Source organism: Sabethes cyaneus, chromosome 3, assembly GCF_943734655.1.
Source record: "Sabethes cyaneus chromosome 3, idSabCyanKW18_F2, whole genome shotgun sequence".
NCBI classification, from domain to species: domain Eukaryota; kingdom Metazoa; phylum Arthropoda; class Insecta; order Diptera; family Culicidae; genus Sabethes; species Sabethes cyaneus.
Window position 1 is genome coordinate 151,950,175 of NC_071355.1, and position 21,110 is coordinate 151,971,284.

The 21,110-nt window shown below is 40.0% G+C and overlaps 1 protein-coding gene across 1 annotated transcript in view; it reads right to left on the reverse strand.

Moving 5' to 3' along the window:
* LOC128742432 (leucine-rich repeat-containing G-protein coupled receptor 5) overlaps positions 1-21,110 on the reverse strand; it is a 268,984-nt gene that overhangs the window by 33,733 nt on the left and 214,141 nt on the right. The window contains exon 3 of the mRNA XM_053838794.1: positions 1,377-1,448. Within this exon, the coding sequence (XP_053694769.1) occupies positions 1,377-1,448 (72 nt within the window). The remainder of the gene's footprint in view (positions 1-1,376; positions 1,449-21,110) is intronic.

Sequence of the window (21,110 nt, forward strand, 5' to 3'; positions counted from 1 at the left end):
ATGTTTTACTGCCTAAAAATGACACAAAATGTGAAACTGTAGACTCGTCGTATCCGGAATTGCCTCAGGGTTATAAATTTATTACATTCAAATTTCGTTATTCCACTAAGTTTGTCGTCGATTTTGAGAAAAACTTTCGTTAGTCGGGCTGATCTGATTAAGCCAAAAGATGATATGAACAACACTTGAACTATTGGTGAAAACAGCTCAGTTTAATTAATTACGGTTTTTGTCAAAATCGGCGATAAGATTAGCGCAATTAACAAAATTTGACTGTGCTAATTTTTCTTTGCAACGTGCTTATTAGAGTATTCTTACAAAATTACAACGGGTTGCTGACTAATTGGCTTTCACCTTTCTAAAATAATATACTTATACTAAATGAAAAAGCTTTCTTTTGAGTTATCACAACATTTTGAATTATGCAGATATTTAATTAATAACCCGTTAGAAGAATTAGGAAAAATTTTCTCAAATTATACGGTTTTGCTGCACCGTCTTGCTTCGGTATACAGTGTTCAGAAAGAAATCATTTGTCCAAACTATATACTACAGCCTACAGGAGGTCACTGGCCTGGTTTTATTTCGTGGAACATTTCCGTACTGGAAACATAAATAAGCATTATTTATTCATGGCAACTCGGCTATTACCATCTAGCTACCACTAAATTAATAGCTATTATCGGCATACACAGCGTTGGTATAGCAGTAGCAGTCGAATAATAAATAAACGACAAACTTTAATCTGTGATACATTAGCTCTCCATTGTTATATCAAACCGCGGGTCATCATTGCAGCATGCAACAGTTTGCATTCATGCATTTGAGTGGAACAAATAGAGTCAGCCTATCTTGAGAGAATATGTTCTATCATGCCACTAAAGCGAAACCAGTTTTATGCACTTCGTTAATGAAGATTCACAGTTTGCTTTTTAATGGTGCAAATATTTCAAACTGATAGAATACTTTCATCCATAAAACTATTTTCGTCCGCTTTTTCTAACTCACAATATCACAATAATACTGTCAAATAATCCACGGTTGATACAAGACCACCAGAAGTCTAATCCTTTAATTATTTTTTATGTAACGTCGGCTTAGTCTACGGATAAACTTTTAATTGCGAAAAAGGTTTCGCTGCTCTCCACTAGAATGTTTGGTTTGCTCACTTTGTCTCGATTATGCTGCCCTGGACGGGATATGAGTTTTATGGCAAATTAATCAGCACGATTTATCAAATCAATCGGTGGCTGGGAAATGGAGGACAGACAGTGCGGGGACAGTTAGAAACGGGGAATTGATTAATTGTAAGAGGAAATTTTGGCTATCTCGATGGATGATTGTGATGAGTATGAGAGAAGACAACGGATACTTACAGTTCTTCCAGATTTGGCAGCGCGCTGAATAGCTTATTTGGTAAGGAAGAGATGTTGTTGCTGCTGAGGTCACTGAAAGTAGAAACATAGAAGAATGAAGGGAAAACAATTAGCAAGAATAGAAAATGTGTGTTTTCCTTGCAGCAAAAATAGCAAATAGGGTGCTCCTACTTCTACGCGAAAGCAATCTTAGCGGGTGGTCGACCGAATGAATGTGCTTAATCGTCGTTTCTTTCATAATTCAGGCGATTAGGTAATAAATTTATGGGTTATAATTGGTTTGACCTAGTTATTTAAAGTTGGTCAACATGTCAAGTGTGCCACTGTTGCTGACCGTTTAATAACAGCGGAAAACCATCAAGTTGCTACTAAAGGAGATGCCTATTCCCAAAGTCGGACTCGCTTCTCTATGCGAAGTAAGCAGCTATAAACGGACGAGCAATAATGTGCTACATTTTGTTGATTTTTCTTGTTCATTGTTGCCCTTCAAAACGCACTATTTGTTTCAGGAAAAAACTACACAGGATTTTTAAAGAAGAAATGATAGTACGAAATATAGCATTTAATTTATTTTTAAATGCAAAATAAATAGAATGAAGTAGAATTTTTTATTAGAATTTGGATACTCTGCATAGCTGAAGATTTATATTTTATCGTGCGAACCACCATTTTGTATCCATAAAGCCGAAGAATAATAACCAATCTGAAGAAATGTAATCATTGCAGAGCACACATTCATACCGAAAGTAAGTTTTTATACAGGATCGAACCTCAGTGAGTCTGTTTTTTCAACAAGATTTCCATTCTCTCACTCAGCGTTATTAAATCGGATCAGCAAAGGCTTCCTTCGGTGTAATCCGATTTTAGCAAACGGTACAAATTCGCTTTGGCTGATAGACCGTAGAACGAAAGTGAAAGCACAAACGATGGATGCAGCGAAAATGGATCAACTCATAATAGCTATGTTCACATAAGGATCTAATAACGTACGCCAGAGCCAGTCAATTCTACTTCATCTGCAGTATGATGGAGGTGATGGCGTCTGAAGTGTGCAAAGAAAGTGAAAGTATTACTTCTGCACGGTCTAACGATGCGATCCTTTCTCACCAACTTCCTCCCTCCCAATAGACTAGCTGTTAAGAAAACCGTTTGGTGGGTGTCAAATTTCGACTCGTTAGGTGTGCGATGAGTTCTCGAAGCTCACTCTGGATGCATGAAAAAGTGGGATGAGTAACAAGAACACACGAAGATGGGTGGGATTCTGCTTTGTTTCTGCAAATGTTTGGGTTTATATATCCGAATGTTCATACTAGGATGCACATACACCTCTCGAATCATAAAAATGGAAGTTTATTTTACCCAAGCGACGGCGGTATCAACCGGTAGAGTCCAGACCAGACGGCAGGTTCCAGACAGTGGCAATAAAAGTTACTGCCAAATCGCAGTCTGTCGACTTTTCCAATACGACGAAATGTTGGCTGTGATTAATGAAGCAAAACCTTTACATGTTTGTGTTCTATAATACCTAGCCAAGGCCAAGCGTCGATGCAATATGCTTTACGGTGTTTGAACGTGTTGTTATTAGTGAAAATTTCTTCGACTATTTTAATCATTTGATGTTGAACTCCACCATTTGGCGGGTTGCAGGTATTTCTCTTTAAACATTTTTTGCATACGAAAGTTAAAAATTTCTTGAAAACTATGAAAAAACATGGGTACTAGACGATTAACGTTAAATTGAAATAGATTAAATTAAACATGACGTGAATCTCGTATTATATACTAATACGCGGTAACAGTAACAGTTATTCATGAATCCCGACAGTCATATAACCCTCCCAGTTGGTCTCGAGGTATGATGCTGGCCCAATAAGCCAGTCGTCGTATGTTCGAATCTCGGCTAGGAAAGGCTGTTGGAATCAATAGGATCGTAGCAACTGGGCCTGCATTTGTCCTGTATTCTAACAGCTGGCTGCGAAGTCTCTAGTATAAAAAAAAACAAAAGGTCAAGTTTTGATAATTTCGGAATGATTTCGGGATGTAGCACCTAGGCTTTGCTTTTTTGCATCTAATAGGAATCAAAGAGAATAGGAATCACGCCAGTTTCAGTTCCATCGATTTAAGACTTGATACTTGAATTACGGTGACATAAATCACTTCGAAACTTTATTAAGGATGTTGATACTTTCTAAATGTTTGTGATACTACTAGTAAATTTTGATCAATTATTTATCAAAAACCATTTAGTACGCCACCACACGTGACAGCAGTGATACCGTTAGCTCAAATATATCCTTTTCTGATTATATCCTTCCATCTGCCCTGCGGGAGGAATTCCACAATTAACATCGCAGCATGCCGAACGACTACGTATCAACCCATACACTCCAAAAATAAATGAATTTCTTCGCTTGCTATGCACTAACCTCATCACATTCTCCTCCAGTGTAGAGGGAAAAATGGTACAGAACGCACCACTTACGCAAAACATCATTCAATAGAACCATATTATATTTGTTCCGTGGTTTTTAAGAATTACTTTATGGATATAACTCCCTGTTGAAAGAACACAATTCGCAAATCAATTTGATTAAATAAACCCCTGACCAACAAGTCTGCGAATTGTTGACTATTCTGAGAAGTCAAGACAAAATGATTGACATTTATTTAGTTATTTTCAATTGATGTGAATCATTGTGAGTTAAACATTATAAAACTATTTTCAATCCAAATTATAGTACCTATATCAAACATAATATTGCGACATTTTTTCACAAAAAATTTGAAACAAAAGATGTACTACAAATTGAACGTATCTTTTCTGATCAATCCCGCTGTGTAATAGGGCACCATACGAACCGTTCCCAGCTAGCATTTTCATATGTATAAAAAAGGTAAAAACCAGCATTACGTACAGATATACATGCTAAATAAATCGTATTTCATGCGCAAAATTGGCATATCCGTACTATTTTGGAGGCGATATACGTGATTACGAATAATTTGGAGCGTTACGACTATATAAGTATTTATAGACGATAATATTTACGATAGTTTTCGTACATTGATATACGAGTTGGTGCTAGCTGGGTTGCTTTTTAAGAGATGGCGCTTTTCTAGTGGTAGTCAAATTAAAATTTCTCACTCTTCTATGTTTACCTACCTGAGAAACAACCACTAATCATATTTTATTTGTGGTTCAGTTACTCTGTTAAACTTAATTTTCATGATTTTTGCCTAATTTTGATAAAAACAAACTTTTCATATTACCCTCCATAGCATCTTACTACCACCATTCATCCATGAGCCCGGAAAAGTGATTTGATACCATACGAGAGCCAGGAGCTGAATATGTTTGCGGCATTTCAATTCAACAAAAAAATGCAAAAATTGAGCTGTTTCCGAAATGTACAATATGCGGTACAAAGTAACGACATCTGTTATATTCAACAAGGAAACATTGATAGTTTCAAACATACTTTCGCGCATGGCGTATGATGAAACACTAGCGCCAACTTCTGTTCTTTATTATCAGAAACTAGAGGCGGTCCTATTATTGGTACATTCTACCCCTCTGTTGCATTTTGTAATTTTCGGCAAAATATGTGAAAAATCATAGATAATATTGTATTTGTAATCTATCATGAAGTATGATTGTCTATCAATTAGATAGATTACATTTATAAAGTTGGCGATTACTAGTGCGGTTTTCGATAAGGACGCACCACGACGGACCAAATGTTCACCTTGCTACAAATCGTCGAAAAATTCAGGGAATTCAACTTGCAGAATCACCATTTGTTTATAGACTTCAAGGCAGCGATCGATTCAGTTGAACGAAATGAGTTGATGTGACACATTATGCATAAACATGGTTTTCCGACAAAACTGATTAGACTGATACGTGCTACCTTTGATGGTCATGTATCAGAATAGCGGGGGAGAAATTGAACATTGTAATGTTAATCGGATTAAAGCAACGTAACGCGCAATCGAATTTGCTATTCAACGTTACACTGGAAGGTGCTATTCGAAAGAGTAGATGTGCAGAGAAGCGGTATCATCGGTGTTAATCGTAGAGCTGTGGAAGGATCGTACACGCACCTTAAGAAGGAAGCTGCGAGGAACTTAAAGCTTATAGGGCTTAACTTAAACTCTTCCAAAAGGCAGAATATTGTGGCTGGTAGAGAGCGTGGTATCACTTTGGATTTTGGAACAGCGGTGATGGTAGATGGAGATACTTTTGAAGTTTATTGTTTATTGTTTATTGGTCATTAAGGTATAGGCTACAAGCCCGTTGCCAAAGAAAACTTAAAATTAACACAATGAATGCAAATGAATACAATGATTAAAAGGAATGCAGTTGTCCCCTTAAATATAAACTAAGCCTATTTTTAATGGTAGTTGGTGGCATAGTCATTTCCACTACATGCTGTAGATCATTGAAAGCTCTCATAAAACGGCACGTTGGTTCATGAAGAGAATAATTCCTATTTCTATGAGGCGGATTGAAAACACGTCTGTTATGGAGCACGACCTGACTTTGATTAAAGTGCAACCGAGCGGCGAAGTGGTCGACGAGTTTGTTTACGTTGGTCCGCTAGTAACATGTAACAATGATGTGACCCGCGAAGTAAAAGGAGACTTATTAGAAGGAGTGCGACGCAGGCGCTTACTTACTTGCTTACTTATCCTGGTACGATGCCCCTCAGAATTTGACGTAAATAATAATATTCCACCAACAAACTCGGTCCATAGCTGTCTGTCTCCAATTCTCGACTGTCCCACACTTTCCAGGTCATACTCCACTTGGTCTTACCATCAAACACGCTACGTGCTTCTGCGTCTGGTACCAACCGAATTCGAGGCGAAAACCATTTTAGTGGGGTTGTTGGCTGGCATTCTCACAACATGTCCTGCCCATTGTACCCATCCAGATTCAGCAACTTGCTTGATACTGGGTTCGCCGAAGAGCTGCGCCAGCTCGTGGTTCATCCTTCTCCCCCATATATTGTTCTCACATACACCACCAAACATGGTTCTAAGCACACGACGTTCAAAAGCGGCCTGTGTTTTCAAGTCTCCTTAAGGCATTGTCCACGTTTCGTATCGTGTAGAAGACTACCGGTATTATTAGCGTTTTGGCCATGGTACATTTTGTACTGGGGTCCAAAACAGACCTTAGGGTCTTGTGGAGTCCGTACTAGGCACGACTTTCGGCAAGAATACATCTGCGTATTTCTATGCTACAGTTGTTATTCGACGTCATCAACGACCCGAGGTATACAAATTCGTCCACCATCTCGAGCTCGTTCCCGTCGACTATCAAACCTTTACCTATGCGAGCTCGTTCGCGCTCGATTCTTCCTGCTAACAAGTACTTGGTTTAAGACGTATTCACCATTAATTTAACCTTTACTGCTTCACGTGTTTCAAACGCGCTTGATAACGCGCCCGAAATCCTCACACAGCACTGTACACCATCCATCGTGGCTTTAATCTTTCTTGTCAGCTTCCCGGGAAAGCCGTTTTCGTCCGTAATTTTCCATAGCTCTTTGCGATCGATAGTATCGTAGACAGCCTTGAAATCTATGAACAGGTGGTGCATAGGGATTTGGTATTCACGACACGTTTGGAGGATCTGTCGCAGCACAAAGATTTTGTCCGTTGGCGATTGCCCGTCCACAAAACCGGTTTAATAACTTCCCGCAAATCTATTTGCTAGCGGCGATAGACGGCGAAAGATGATCAAAGAAAGCACTTAATAGGCGCCGTTGAGAATGGTGATCACCCGATAGCTCGGTGCTGTCTTGGTATTCCATCCCGCGCCATTCATGTGCTCATTGCTTTCGATCACCTCTCTTTCATCCGACTAGATCCCTCCGTCTTTATCTCGACATGTTTCGGCTCGTGACACAAAGCCTTTGCGTTCAGTTTCTTGCAGAATTTACGCGTTTCCTGAGAACGAACGGCGATTCTTATCCCGGCGCTTCTTAAGCGCCGTCTGAAATCTGAATTCCTCCTCCTGACCAACTTGAGCGTTGAAGTCTCTGTTGACGATTTTGACGTCTTTGATGAAACAGCGTCTAATCCTCAACTTGCACATACGACTGTTGATTAGCCACCACCCAATCACGCGCTGTTGTATGTCGGTCATCACGATAAAAGCTGTACCTAGCTCGTGTGTACTGCCGCAGCTCTGGTAAATGGTATATCCATTTCCAAACGAATGTACCTTAGACCTCTTCCAGCATACCTCCTGCATCGCTCAATGGCGAACTTCCGGGCCCTCAAGAAGTCGTGATGGTACTGTTTTGCGTTCCACAACTGACAAGAGGACGATGAATCCCCCTTCTCTGTCAGTATACGACCTTAGTTTCCACTAGCATTGGTTATCCGATCTTCGCTAAGGTTGCTCGTATTTCGGCCGGTGCCACAAGGATGTAGGGATAGCAGTTGCTGGATAACAGGCTGAGAACCACAATGGGGTTTGTTTAACGCATTATCCAGCCGTTTAACAACCGTACCGGCGGCGCAAGCACATGAACCACAAAATTTTCTAAGTATGCAAAGAAGCCGATATTGTGAAGCAAATAAAAAATGACGGCTGCAGTGGGCTGATCACGTAACAAGCATGCTGGAAAACAATAGTCAGCGGAAAAGCCGATAAACGCCACCAACTTCGAGGCAGGCCCGTACCCGTTGGACGAACGCTTTGCCGAGGATGCTAGAGCAGTGGCTGTTAGGGGCGATTCAAGAGAGGCAGCTCAAGACAGACGCTCGAGGAGAAGACATCTAAATTCGACCCAGATTCGATAAGCAGATTGTTGCCGAAAAAGAAAGAAGAAGATTCGCAAACGTCAAAGTTGCCACCGGGGATTTTTTAAACAGCTAATAGCATGGCCCATTCTACGCCACTGGTGCGCTTTGTACAATTCTCCCCTGCACGAAATGACAGAAGGATATGTTGCAACGTAAACATGTTGTCAGCGCCACTCGGTTGGTGATGATAACATACATAGATGGGAATTGTTGATTATCCCACCGGAATGAGACCACTTGTGGTTTCGCAGCACGTCTCTGTCGGACAACTTGTTTCCTTTTTAGGTAGGTATGTTTCTACCTTTTCCGGAAACTCGAACCAAATGGCTAGGCTAGACAGCAGGATTCATGTGATCAAAAATTACGTTTTCTAGTACGGATGGAACAAGCAACGCAGACTTATGCTGTTTGTTGGTAACATGTTCAAAAATGAAGTGACAACAGTGTGACGGTAAACCATGAATGGTTTTAATTGCCAAGTTCAGCACAGCCGTTTCGCACAAAATTGCAAATAAAGTTGTTTTTAGATGAAGTATTTTACTTTTCATTCAGAGCAGAACAATAAATTATATTTACATGATAGGTACAGCTGTTAGGTACAAAACATACTTAGTGAATACTGACATAAGATAAACAATACGGACGATATCAATAAAATATTGGAAATAAATAGATAAAAAACTGTTGTTGCAGCCTGATTTAAAGTAATTACAGCTAATAAAAATTACTGTATCTTCTGTCAAAATTTAAGTACCCCAATGCCTAGGGTTTAAATTACCATTCCTTGAAAATAAAATGATTAAAGTTGAATCCAGGAAAACTTAACCAATTTTGAAAATATCACAACAATTATATGAAAATTGTAAACATTGCCACAGATAATTGGTTGTTTCATTAGTTAATGCTAACGTACATCTTATTTTATGAAGAATTTAGCTTGGTTCGACCCATGCACATTCCAGCATTGGACAAAAGGTAGGAGAGTAATTCTCGCTAAAACGGGGCCACTACTGACACGAGGTCTTCAAATATTGGATCTGGATCATTTTGATTGGAAAATGGTTAAAAAATAAGAATTACACTTTTGATACCTCGAAATAGTGGCCCCCTCGTTCGCCAAGGGGCCTAACAGGTTCAAAAAAAGTTGAATTTTGAGCAAACCTTGAGGTCATGTGATATTTCATAAATTTTCCATGAAACAACTAACGAATGGCCCGGTTCTATAAAGAAGAAGAACAGGGCTTTCAAATGGAGTAAAAAAATTTTGGCGGCCATCTGGGATTTGGTCGCTATCGCTATATTTGATTTTATCAACAAATTGCCGTTTTCACCATGAGCCCCAAAACCGATTTTGATTTTAAGACCTCCATCGGAAAGCTGAAAAAAATGATACAAGAAACATTCATAAAATTAGGTGTGCAAGGGCGTTAACTGAATAAAACAACCAGTTATTTGTAGTAAAGTTCACAGTTTTCGTATTATTATTGCGGTATTTCCAAAATATGCTATGAAACAAACTACAAACGACACGGTTGTGTAAAGAGGAGAGATAAGGCTTATAAACAAAGTGAAAAAAAATTGGCGGCCATCTTGGATTTGGCCGCCATGTTGGATTTTATCAAAAAATCACCGTTTTCGCCATGATCCCCTCAACCAATTTTAATTTTAGGAACACCATCGGAAAGCTGAGAAAAAATGCTATAAGAAACATGAAATGAAAATCGGTTGGGGGGCTCATGGTGAAAACGGCGATTTTTTTTATAAAATCCAATATGCCGACCAAATCCAAGATGGCCGCCAAAGAAATTTTAGTCCATTTGAAAGCCCTGTTTTTCTTCTTTATAGAACCAGGCCATGTGTTAGTTGTTTCATGGAAAATTTATGAAATATCACATGATATAGGTCTCAAGGTTTACTCAAAATTCAACTTTTTTTAACCTGTTAGGCCCCTTGACGAACGAGGGGTCCGCTATTTCGAGGTATCAAAAGTGTAATTCTAATTTTTTAACAATTTTCAACCAATTAAGTGCAATAGTTCCAATATTTGAAGACCTCATGTCAGTAGTGGCCCCGTTTCAGCGAAAATTATTCAGGAGTCACAACGACTACTTGTTAAGCGTAGCTACTAATAACCCTCGCCCCCTCTCACCTTTCCACTCTTTCTTCTTCACTCTAAAATTTCATTACTTTCGTCCCTTCGGCAATTGTAAAAGTACTACCGTTTCAAAAATTTTATTTTATGAATTTTTCTTACGGCAACTTTTCTCAGCTTTCCAATGGTGGTCTTAAAATAGCGAAAACGGCAATTTTTTGATAAAATTCAATATGGCGACCAAGTCCAAGATGGCCAATAAAAAAATCGTAGTCCATTTGAAAGCCCTGTTCTTTTCCTCTATAGAACTTTACTATTTGTTAGTTGTTTCATTGCAAATTCAGGAAATATCATATAATATAGATATCAAGATTTGCCAAAAATTCAACTTTTTTTAAATCTGTTGGTTCATTAGCGAATGAGGGGTCCACTGTGCTGAGGTATTAAAGGTGTAATTCTCATTTTTTGATAATTTTCAACCAATCAAGTGCAAAAGTTCCAGTATTTGAAGACCTCGTATCAGTAGTTGTTGTTCCATCTCCAGTGCGCTTTAATGCAACATAAACCATGCCATGAGTTTAAGGTCTATCCTACTCACGAGATAATGTTTCCCACAAATGTGATTCTGCTACTTATTACCCATGTCTCGTGGTGATACTGACATAGATAGACTTCTAAATTTCCATGCTTCAATGTGCTTTTACACAATAAAAACCGACCCTCTTCAGAAAGTGAATGGAATCTCGTAAGCGTCGAACTAATTTATCATTTCTTTTCACGTCTCTCATAACAAAACACTCGGGGGGAAACACTCTTGAATGACACCCGCTATGTCACGTTGAAAAATATATCCGGAACCGAACAAGAGCACCGCTAAACGATCGATCTTGGGCTTCATTTTAGCTTTCCGATGTTGTTTAGCGGTCCTGCCACCAGCCCGAGAAGTCTTCACACCCATTTCACTGGTGGCTGGCTGGAACGTGACATAGTATAGATTAAAACTCCAGAAAATGAATCTAAAGTTAAGTCCTGCGATTCGGATGACACGACAAGCATGGCATATCGAGGATATTGTTTCCCACGCAACATTTGGCCCCTAATCATGTTTCCTGTGGTAAATCATCGAATGAAAACGAACATCGTGGAAGAAAAGGGTGATTTGGTATTCTGCAAGCAACCGGATCACAAAAACCCACCCGCCACATACCAATCACTATTGATCCCTATTGATGGATGGTATAGCACAAGTGAACAACCTACGTATAAATAGCAATGCATTCGTCATAAGATAAGATGACATCAAACGTTTTTTGTGTTTCGTTATTTCATTACAAAATTTCTTCGAAAACGATCTATGCCTGCGAAACTAATGTACCACTGACAAGATTAATTTCACCTCTAACTATCAAAAGTAGAAAGATGATAACATTATATGGAATTTAGAACATAGAGAAGTAATCTTTGCGACTCTATACTGATTGGCTTGAAAGTATTTCCCAAAGTGCTGTTGCCCATGTTGAAGTTCAGTGGCGTTGCAGCATTTTTTTCTTCGTCATAAAAAATAAATGTGACATCATAAGAGCTGACAGTACAGCGCCCTTTTGTTTTAACGATTCGGCTCACATGCTTTGATTTTTTTTCGCAGAAGCGATCTACAACTACTAGGACGATAGACACTGTTGTTCTTGATTTATGCTCATTCTATTTTCGATTAAGATTTAAAATTGCCGGCAAATATTTCGAGGCACACGTGCAACATCCACCGAACGTGTCGAATGTAATCTTCAAGAGTATTTCCCCAAAAGCCTATTAAAAGAGATTTATTCTACGCATGCCATAAACATGGTTTCATGATGGCAAGATGGTTTTGCTGTTGATGCTGAAGTAGCCTTATTTGGAAGATGATGTGAGGAATGATTCTTGATTACCAAATCCGAATGGTAGTAACAATTGCTTACGCAGCCTATAAAAGAGAGCTTTGAGAATTGTATTTACCGATCCAGCACCCCTTAATATGACCTCAGGAACGGTATATCGTAATCTTTTACAAAGAAACGTGTTCCACATGTTATTGCTTTTAAGGCTTCTTGAAAATAGGGCTAATTTCGCTCTACAGTTACACAATAGAACTGTAATTCTCAAGCAATAAGATACATTACATTCCAGAGTACAGAGTATTAGTGCTAAACTAATGCATTTGAAACCGTTAAAAATTAAGCTTCTGGTCGTTGTAAATCAATGATCAAACTAGAAAACGTCATCATATTTCCTTTGAAGAAGGCCAAATCCAAGGACCGTAACGTCATGCAGTATGAAATAGCCGTTTTCGATAAATAACTGACGGTACAACCGAAAATTCACAATAAAATCAAGTCATGATGTTAGTCATGAACTACCCAACAACATTGTGAATATCCTTTTTTACTTTGGTCGTTGAATTAAGATGGCAACTCCAGGCAGCATAAATAAAAAAGAATCGAATGCTAAAATTGCGACTTTCTTCAATGGAGCTACAAGAAATGTGTGACACAACTAAATCAAAACTATACCTATGGTTTCCCCATATCAACCACAAAATTTCTTCCAATGTATAATAGCATATCATTCACCAGTAGAAGCACCTTCCAGTAATGCTAGCTTTCGTAGATTTATTCCACTTCATGTCACAAACAGATTCCATCTTCTTAGGCAAAGAATGCTCCGACCATCGCCGTTGCTGTTGTCGTCGATTTTCGTCGAAGGCAGCACTACTGACTGGTGAAACTTTGTCCGGAAATGCAAAAATTTCCGGCTCCGAAGAAAGTGCGGGGTGTGAAAAAGTTTGCTCCTGTGCATACTTCCCGAGAAAATCTGCATTCTATGGACGCCACTTTTGCCGATACGGTTTTTATTAACAAAGTTTAGCCGGTAAATCTTTCTCCGCTAGCAGTATATTTTGATTTTGTAATCCCGCTTGTCCTTCAAACAGGCAAAATTTACGTGTATTTCTTTCTTTTTCACTACCTAAACCGTTTGTTATTTTCGTAATAGAGAGTTGTCATTCCAATAATGTACTAACAGGAAGCTATAAGATATACTAAACTATGATTTATCCTGTGTTACAACCATTGCATCCTAGCAAATTAGCTTTTACCATCCGTTTTCTTTTACAATGATAAGCGGTAGAAATCTTACTTTTTATGCCATAAATAAAATTTAGAGGAAAACTTTCCGATAAGAACAATGCAAATCGTTTCAGGTTGGTATGTTTTTTCCTGATATTTTTTCCGTCCCTGAAGTGACACCATTCCGACTACGAACTGTTTGCTACTGACAATGCCAATGATCGTTCGGCTAACCAAGTTTGCGGTCCAAATATGAAGTTTTATGGGAGTTGGGACAATCCAAATCACACACCCTCTCCAACGTAGTTACATACAAGCGCATGCAGATAAACGTCGTCCCCACTGGGAATAGCCGAACATTATGGCAGCCATCATCAGCCGAAGAGGTGTGTCAGTGATAAATGATTGTTTTTCTTCCACTTTCTGCTCACGAAGTGACCGTTCGTTTCCTGTTCCAATTTTTTTCAGCCTTATCGTAAATGACATCCTTCTTCCGCTCATTTATTATTGGGTAGCGGGCACACAGAACTGCCGACTCTACTTGCCCACGGAAATGCATTCGTTTCCGAATAACCACAGGCACACAGGCACGGACAGCCTTTGAATTTACATGACACTTCGAAATTCGTTATGACAGGGGGCGGAGGTTATTAGAATAGTATCTGTCATCATAAACATCATTTCAATTTCCGTTATTAGATACAAACTATATATGTGTTTTTCATATGCCAGATACATTTGTTACGTTAATATACAATGTTGGATTATCGAAAGTTAATTCTATATTATCCCAACAAGATGATTCTAATTAAAATATTACAGATTTGAAGTTCCAGTCGATATTTCTATCAAAGTTTGTTATAAAATTAATTGAAGAACTTGCTACACACAAAATGTTTCACAAAGATTTTACACCTGGTTATATTTTGGATATAAAGAAGGACATAATGTTGGTTTTTGTAACTAAATCTGATATAAATTAGATCAAATTATAACCCATCGGGCCTATAAGATTAGAAGCCCTATTTTGCAGTATTATAGTGGCAGATTTTAAATTAACATTTATTTAATTAGCTTTTTTTTCTTGCCATAGTCTGATGAACCAAATTTCTCCAATGTAGGTTATGGGAGGGTATGTTCAGCCCATTAAGCGGTAGCGGAACAATATTCAGGAATTACTTTGAAACTATATTTATTCGAAACAAAATTTTTATATCAATTGATAGAATAACATTTACTGAATATCGGAGTGCATTTTGGTCTTAATGAAACGCTACTGAATTTGAGTTATAGTCGCGAGAAATGCTGAAGTTGCTGCGGCTATTTTAGGCCCATTTTCTATAGTGGTGTCTGTGTTGTTTAAATATCCGGTAGTGGAGCTCAAAAGAAAGACCAGGGGGCTGATATGACGTCACATTTTCGTTGCTCACATGAAAAAGGCGGCAAACGAAAAGCGATTTCACAAAACGAATTTAACTAACAATTTTCACAGTTTGATGTATTTCGCATCAATTGCCTGCCTGACATTTGCTATGTGATGCTAAAACCTTGGTTAAAATCAAACTAAAACTAACAAAATTTAACAATTTACACATCCGACTCGGTTGTCAGCTTGAGCCCATCTATGAAGCTGTCAGCTTGGGCCCGCTCTATGTTGGCTACGTTTTTTTTTTGTACAGGTTGGTATTGGAAGTGTCATTCCCGTGAGAAAGACAGATTGATAACGTGATAACGGATAACGGATAACGTGTCGGTATTGCCTACATGTCGGCTCATTGAAGATAACTAGTTTTGCAGTGACAACAGTTTGCTGCTGGCGCTGGTGTATCATTGAATCGTTCATATACACTAACACCAAAAGCAAGTGGTTGTCACTCAAAACATCACGATAGAAGAGTTTCAGGCGCATCTGCCTCACATATTTGTAGTAGTGTAAATAGAGCACCATATTCTGAAATTAAAAACAAAATGCTGCAAATTGCTAGTGAATGAAAATTACTTTATATTTTCATATCAGAGGGGAGCTTTTGTGTTCTTCCGTGATAAAAATAAGTAGAATTGTTCTGTGATACCGTATTCACAGTTGTTTGGATTCTAGAATAAGTAAACGTGATCATAATTGTGTGTTTACCAAGCCATCATCAAGAGCGTATACGCAGGTAAGCGATTGCTTCTATTTTTTCGATCTAATTAGGTGCTAGTGGAAAAACAGTGGTTTTGATTTTAATTGAACAAAGTTTGACAAATTACTTAGATATGAAAATAGTTATAACCAGTGCTGTTAATATTCATCAGCATAACGTTCAAACTTCTGGATTATCAGTCTACCTTGCATTGAAAATCTGCTTGCTTTGATCAAACGTACATAATAACTATATACAGCAAGCATGAACTTCATGCACTAGAATATAGAATATCAGCGCCCTGTGATATTGTAACAAACTGATATTCACGTTTGAGCAGTGAAAATCAATTCAATTTATGTTGTTATTTAGCATCTATTGCGTTCAGCTGTTGGACATAAGATTTTTCTTTTCATTTATTGCATTTAAAATTGTTTTATTCCTGAAGTGAATATCACCTTCTGGGTTTGAAAATCACTTTCTCCTGTTCTATTTTCACGATATATTGAACTTGTATACTATGATGAAAATCACTGTGCTGTTGTACATAGGGTGTTTGCAGAGTGCATATGTATTGGAGATCTGTTGGGCAGGCAAAGGTGACAGCTCCATATAAAACACACGGGCTGGGAAGAGCAAAATTTTTTAAATGATTTATTTTCTTCATTTAAAACTGAAATTATAAATTGCTTCATACATATGGCAAGGTAATATATCTGTTTACTAAATTAAAAAAAATTTTTCAACAAATAAGCTAAGTCGCGGTAGCAATGATCAAAAATGTAACTATGACCTATGTAAGCGGGATAAAACTAAACAAATATCAATAGCCAGCAGTTGTTTTCAACTAAGAAAGCAATTTATTATGCTAAAACCAATTTCATATTCCGTTACTTTCAACTTGGCTTATGTCGTATACTGCTTCAAAAAACAGTATATTTGGGACACCGATTTAACGTGAATTCACCGAAACCCTAGTTACCAAAAGTCGGCATATATTTCAGGGAACATTTGTCGGTTACTTTAACTATTAATTGTTTCAAAATGATGAATAATTTTAAAAAAAATGATAATTTTATCCAACACGTTTTTGCTGCATCAAATAGGAAAATATGCTATGTGTGCCCAACAGATGTCTTGCATGTGTGTGTAGCAAAAGCCCTATACGAAACTCAGAGGCATAAAAAACAATGTATACTAAGAAAAAAGATTTTCTGTTTTGTTTGAAATTCAGTGATAATTAAAGGCCCTGGTTATAACACAGTAAAGACTATGAGTGCTATATTCGTTTCAGTATTGTTATTGTTATATACCGGCAAAGTTTTATTTGAGAAAGCACAGCGAAAAAAGGGAATGTATGCCGAATTTAGTAGCGTGCTGGAAATACCCTCCGGTACCCTACTCTGTTGTGATCCGGTGCACTTCAATTCCTTGGACATCGTGTACTCGTCATCAGATTCGAAGATGTTCACTGTGATTTGAAGTAAACACCATCTTCACATGGCCCGCCCAGTTGGCTCCGGGGTACGATGCTGGTCTAACAAGCCAGTCATCGTAGGTTAGAATCACGACTGGGCGGTGCCTCTATTGGGTCAATAAGACTAGCCCCGTAGCTTTCCTGTTCTCTAATCACCGACTGCGAAGTCTGTCGATAAAGAAGGGTGAAGTTCTTAAAGGACGTTTATACCCATGGCTTTGTTTTGCTTTGCTTTTACCATCTACACGTAATAATTGCTCAACATTTTCGTAGCATGCCCTCTCCCACCGTATTCGTCCCACTTTAGGTAACTTTTGAATATTTGTCATACTTCCTTCTCTTGTACTCCGCTGAAGATCTTCCTGATCATTCGTCGTTTCCGTAGTTCTTTACGGGCGATGAAATCATATGCAGCTTTGAAATGGAAATTCCTAACGATCATCTTTCAACGAAGCTGGCTTGATAAATTTCCACAATTCTGTTCACAATTGGTGAGAGTCTACGGAAAATGATTCGGAGATGTTGTCTTTCTTATAAATCGAGTAGATTGTATTCCTATCACTCCTCCGGTAGCTGTTTTGTATCAAAATTCTTACAATCTACCGGTGCAGACAAGTGACTATAGCTCTCCCGGACCGTCTTATTCAGCTCCACTTCGGTGCCATCCTTTCCAGCCGATGTTCCTAAGCTGTTCAATGGGCTCCGTAGCATCGCGTATCGTTGCGACTGGCACATCTTACATGTTTGACGCTCTTTCGAAACAGTTTGGTCCACTGCCTGGGCGCCATGAAAAAGATATTCATCGAAGTGCTACTTCTAACTTTCGACCCTCTCACGATGAATCACCAAGATACTTTTTTTGATGCGAAGAATGATCAATTGGTTGAACTGGAAAATTTCGTTATAGTTATATTGGGTTGTGCAATGGCAGGTGGGGCTCGCTCTCGCGCTCTTTTGGTTGGTACATGAATGTTTTACTAACTAAACTAAACTTACTTACTTATGTGTCCATGTCCGCCGGTTCGGCAGAACAAAGGGATGAAATCAGAGATCTCCACTGCTGACGGTTACCCGCCATGGCTTTTACCTGTCGCCAGGACAGGTTCTCGTCTACAGTCCGGATGTCGTCGGCTAAGCTCCGTCGCCATGAGCCTCATAGGTCTCCCTCTTCTACGCTGTCCTTGTGGATTCCAGTCGAGTGCTTCTCTGCAAACCTCGTTCGCTCCTTTCCTCAAGGTGTGTCCGATCCACTTCCACCTACGTTCACGAATTTCTGTGGCTATCGGCCGTTGATGACACCGACGATGGAGTTCCTCATTGGATATCCAATTATCAGGCCACCAGGCACGAATGATGTATCGCAGTTAATGAATAATACCGGATGTTTAATACCGGTTAATGAATACCTGCAGTTTTTGCGTTGTCTCCGCTGAGACGCACCACGTTTCGCATGCATACAGCAGTACGGATTTAACGTTTCAATTAAAGATTTGGGTTTTCGTACGTAGAGTGATCTGATTTGAGCGCCAAATGTTTCGCAGACCTGCAAAGGCACCCCTGGCCTTCCTGATCCGTGTGGCTATATCAGTCTTGGTACCACCATCGGGCGTTGTTTGGCTACCAAGGTATTGAAAGGCGTGTACCTGCTCAACTTGTTGTCCCGCTACTGTGAAGTTGGTGGAATTGTCAGTGTTCACTACCATAGACTTAGTTTTCGCTACATTGACTGTGATACCTGCCGTTGTGCGAGCAAGACAATGTCGTCGGCTAGGTCGAGGTTTAGCTCATTTAGCTGCTCCATCGTTAGAGGATTCCAAGGCAATCCTCGATTTGGTCTACTGCCAATTGCTCCAACTAATATCTCATCCATAACGATGAGAAACAGAAGCGGTGATAAAATGCAGCACTGTCTCACGCCAGCAGTAACCCTTATGGGGTCGGACAAGACGCCGTCGTGCAAAACCTTGCACGAGAACGCCTCGTACTGAGCCTCGATGAGATGGACTAGCTTATTTGGAACTCCTCTACGCCTAAGTACGCCCCAGATGTTTTCGTGATTGACTCGGTCGAACGCCTTTTCGAAATCAACGAACACCAGCAGAAGAGAGTTCTGGAATTCGTTGTTCTGCTCCAATATAATACGGAGCGTTGTGATATGGTCTACACATGATCGGCCAGCACGGAATCCAGCTTGCTGCCGCCGGAGAGTAGCGTCGATCTTCTCCTGGATTCGGTTGAGGATTACCTTACAGAGTACTTTGAGAGTAATACAGAGCAACGTGATGCCACGCTGTCATGTCATGTCATGCCGTGATGTCAGCTTTGAGCATTTCGGCTGAAATACGATCTATCCCTGACGCTCTATTGGATTTCACACTCTTGATGGCTGCTACAATTTCATCCAGCGATGGCGCCTCCGAGTTCACGCGATTGATTCGACAAACTGTTGGCGTCATACGCTGCTGGCTTTGATGGTCTCTGACATTTGAAACTCAGAAGAGTTGTTCAAAATGTTTAGTCCATCGCTTAAGCTGTTCTGTACGGTCAGTCAAAAGCTGACCAGCTCTGTCCTTTAGCGGCATCTTTGCATTCATCCTGGCACCACTAAGGCGGCGAGAAATAACGTACAACAAACGGATATCACCATTGGCGGCGGCGGTTTCTCCTTGTTCAGCTAGGGAGTTAGTCCACGCTCTCTTGTACCCAGGCATGGGTAAAACACCGAACCGAGCTTACACGTGGGCACCATTGCTCAAAACCACTCAACAAACTTAATTTCGTTTTGCACGCCGTTCCCGTACATGCAAACAAACACGAAGTGTAAGAAGCATTACACCGGTGGCGTTAGGTTTAAACATTTTTCAGTCTAAGTTTTCAATGGCCTCGGTTTTGCACATTTCCGAGTGTTATCGATATCGGAATCCACCGTAGGCGAGTACTTTCAAGCTTGCAAAAACACGCATGGAGGCGCTTCATACTTATTCTAATTGGCCGTGTGAGTGAAAGAAATAGAAAAGCAAAAAGACACGAGTTCACGCTGGTCGTCCAGCATATATCCGAGAAACTTTTACGAAGTAGAAATACACGCCATCCCGAGTGTTTCCGAAGTGTTAAAACCCGGTGTGCAAAAAACAACACTGAAAAGGCTCGCGGTTGCTTTTTCACAGCGTACGGGTTGTTTTATCAGGCACGGCAACAGCGTACCGTCTCAAATAAACTTCGTGGTAGTTTTCAAATGCGGCACGCAGTTTGGTTCAGTTTTTAGACATGCCTGCTTGTACCGCCTACAAGCACGTTTAACAGCCCTCTCCAGTTCGGCGTATCGTTGACGGGCAGCTGTCTTAGCCGATCTGGTCCGTGCTCGCTCAATGCCGGCTTTCGCCTCTCTCCGCTTGTCGATCTTCCTCCAAGTTTCATCCGAAATCCACTCCCTCCGCCCATTGCGTGCTTTGCCGAGGGTTTCATCACTGGTCGTGATGAAGACGTTCTTGATGCCGGTCCATTGCTCTTCGACGGTTCCACCTGCTGGCAACTCCGAGGCTCGAGATTCAAGTTGTTCAACAAAGGCCCTTTTCACCTCAGGATTCTCCAATTGGCGGACGTCGTAGCGGCACCCAAGTTTCTCCTCCCGTCGTTGGACACGTGCGTCGCGCAGACGTATCTCAGCGATAACAAGATGCTGGTCGGATGCAATGTCAGCGTTGCGTTTGTTGCGTACATCAAGAAGGCTCCTTCTCCATTTCCGGCTGATGCAGATGTGGTCGATTTGGTTTTCTGTTCAGCTGTCGCGGGAAACCCACGTGACTTTATGTACTGGTCTATGGGGGAAGAGCGATCCACCAATGACCATGTTGTTATTACCACATAATTCTGTAAACAACTCCCCGTTTTCGCTCATCTCTCCTAGGCCATGGCGTCCCATGACGCGTTCAAGGTCCGCGTTGTTTGAGTCAATCTTCGCATTGAAGTCGCCCATGTGGATTTGTATGTCCCCTTTCGGGATTTTCTCTACCACGCGTTTCAGCTGGTTGTAAAAACTCTCTTTCTCCTGCAGGTCGGCAGCATCTGTTGGCGCATAGCACTGGATTGCCGTAAGGTTCCTAACCTGTGTTCTAA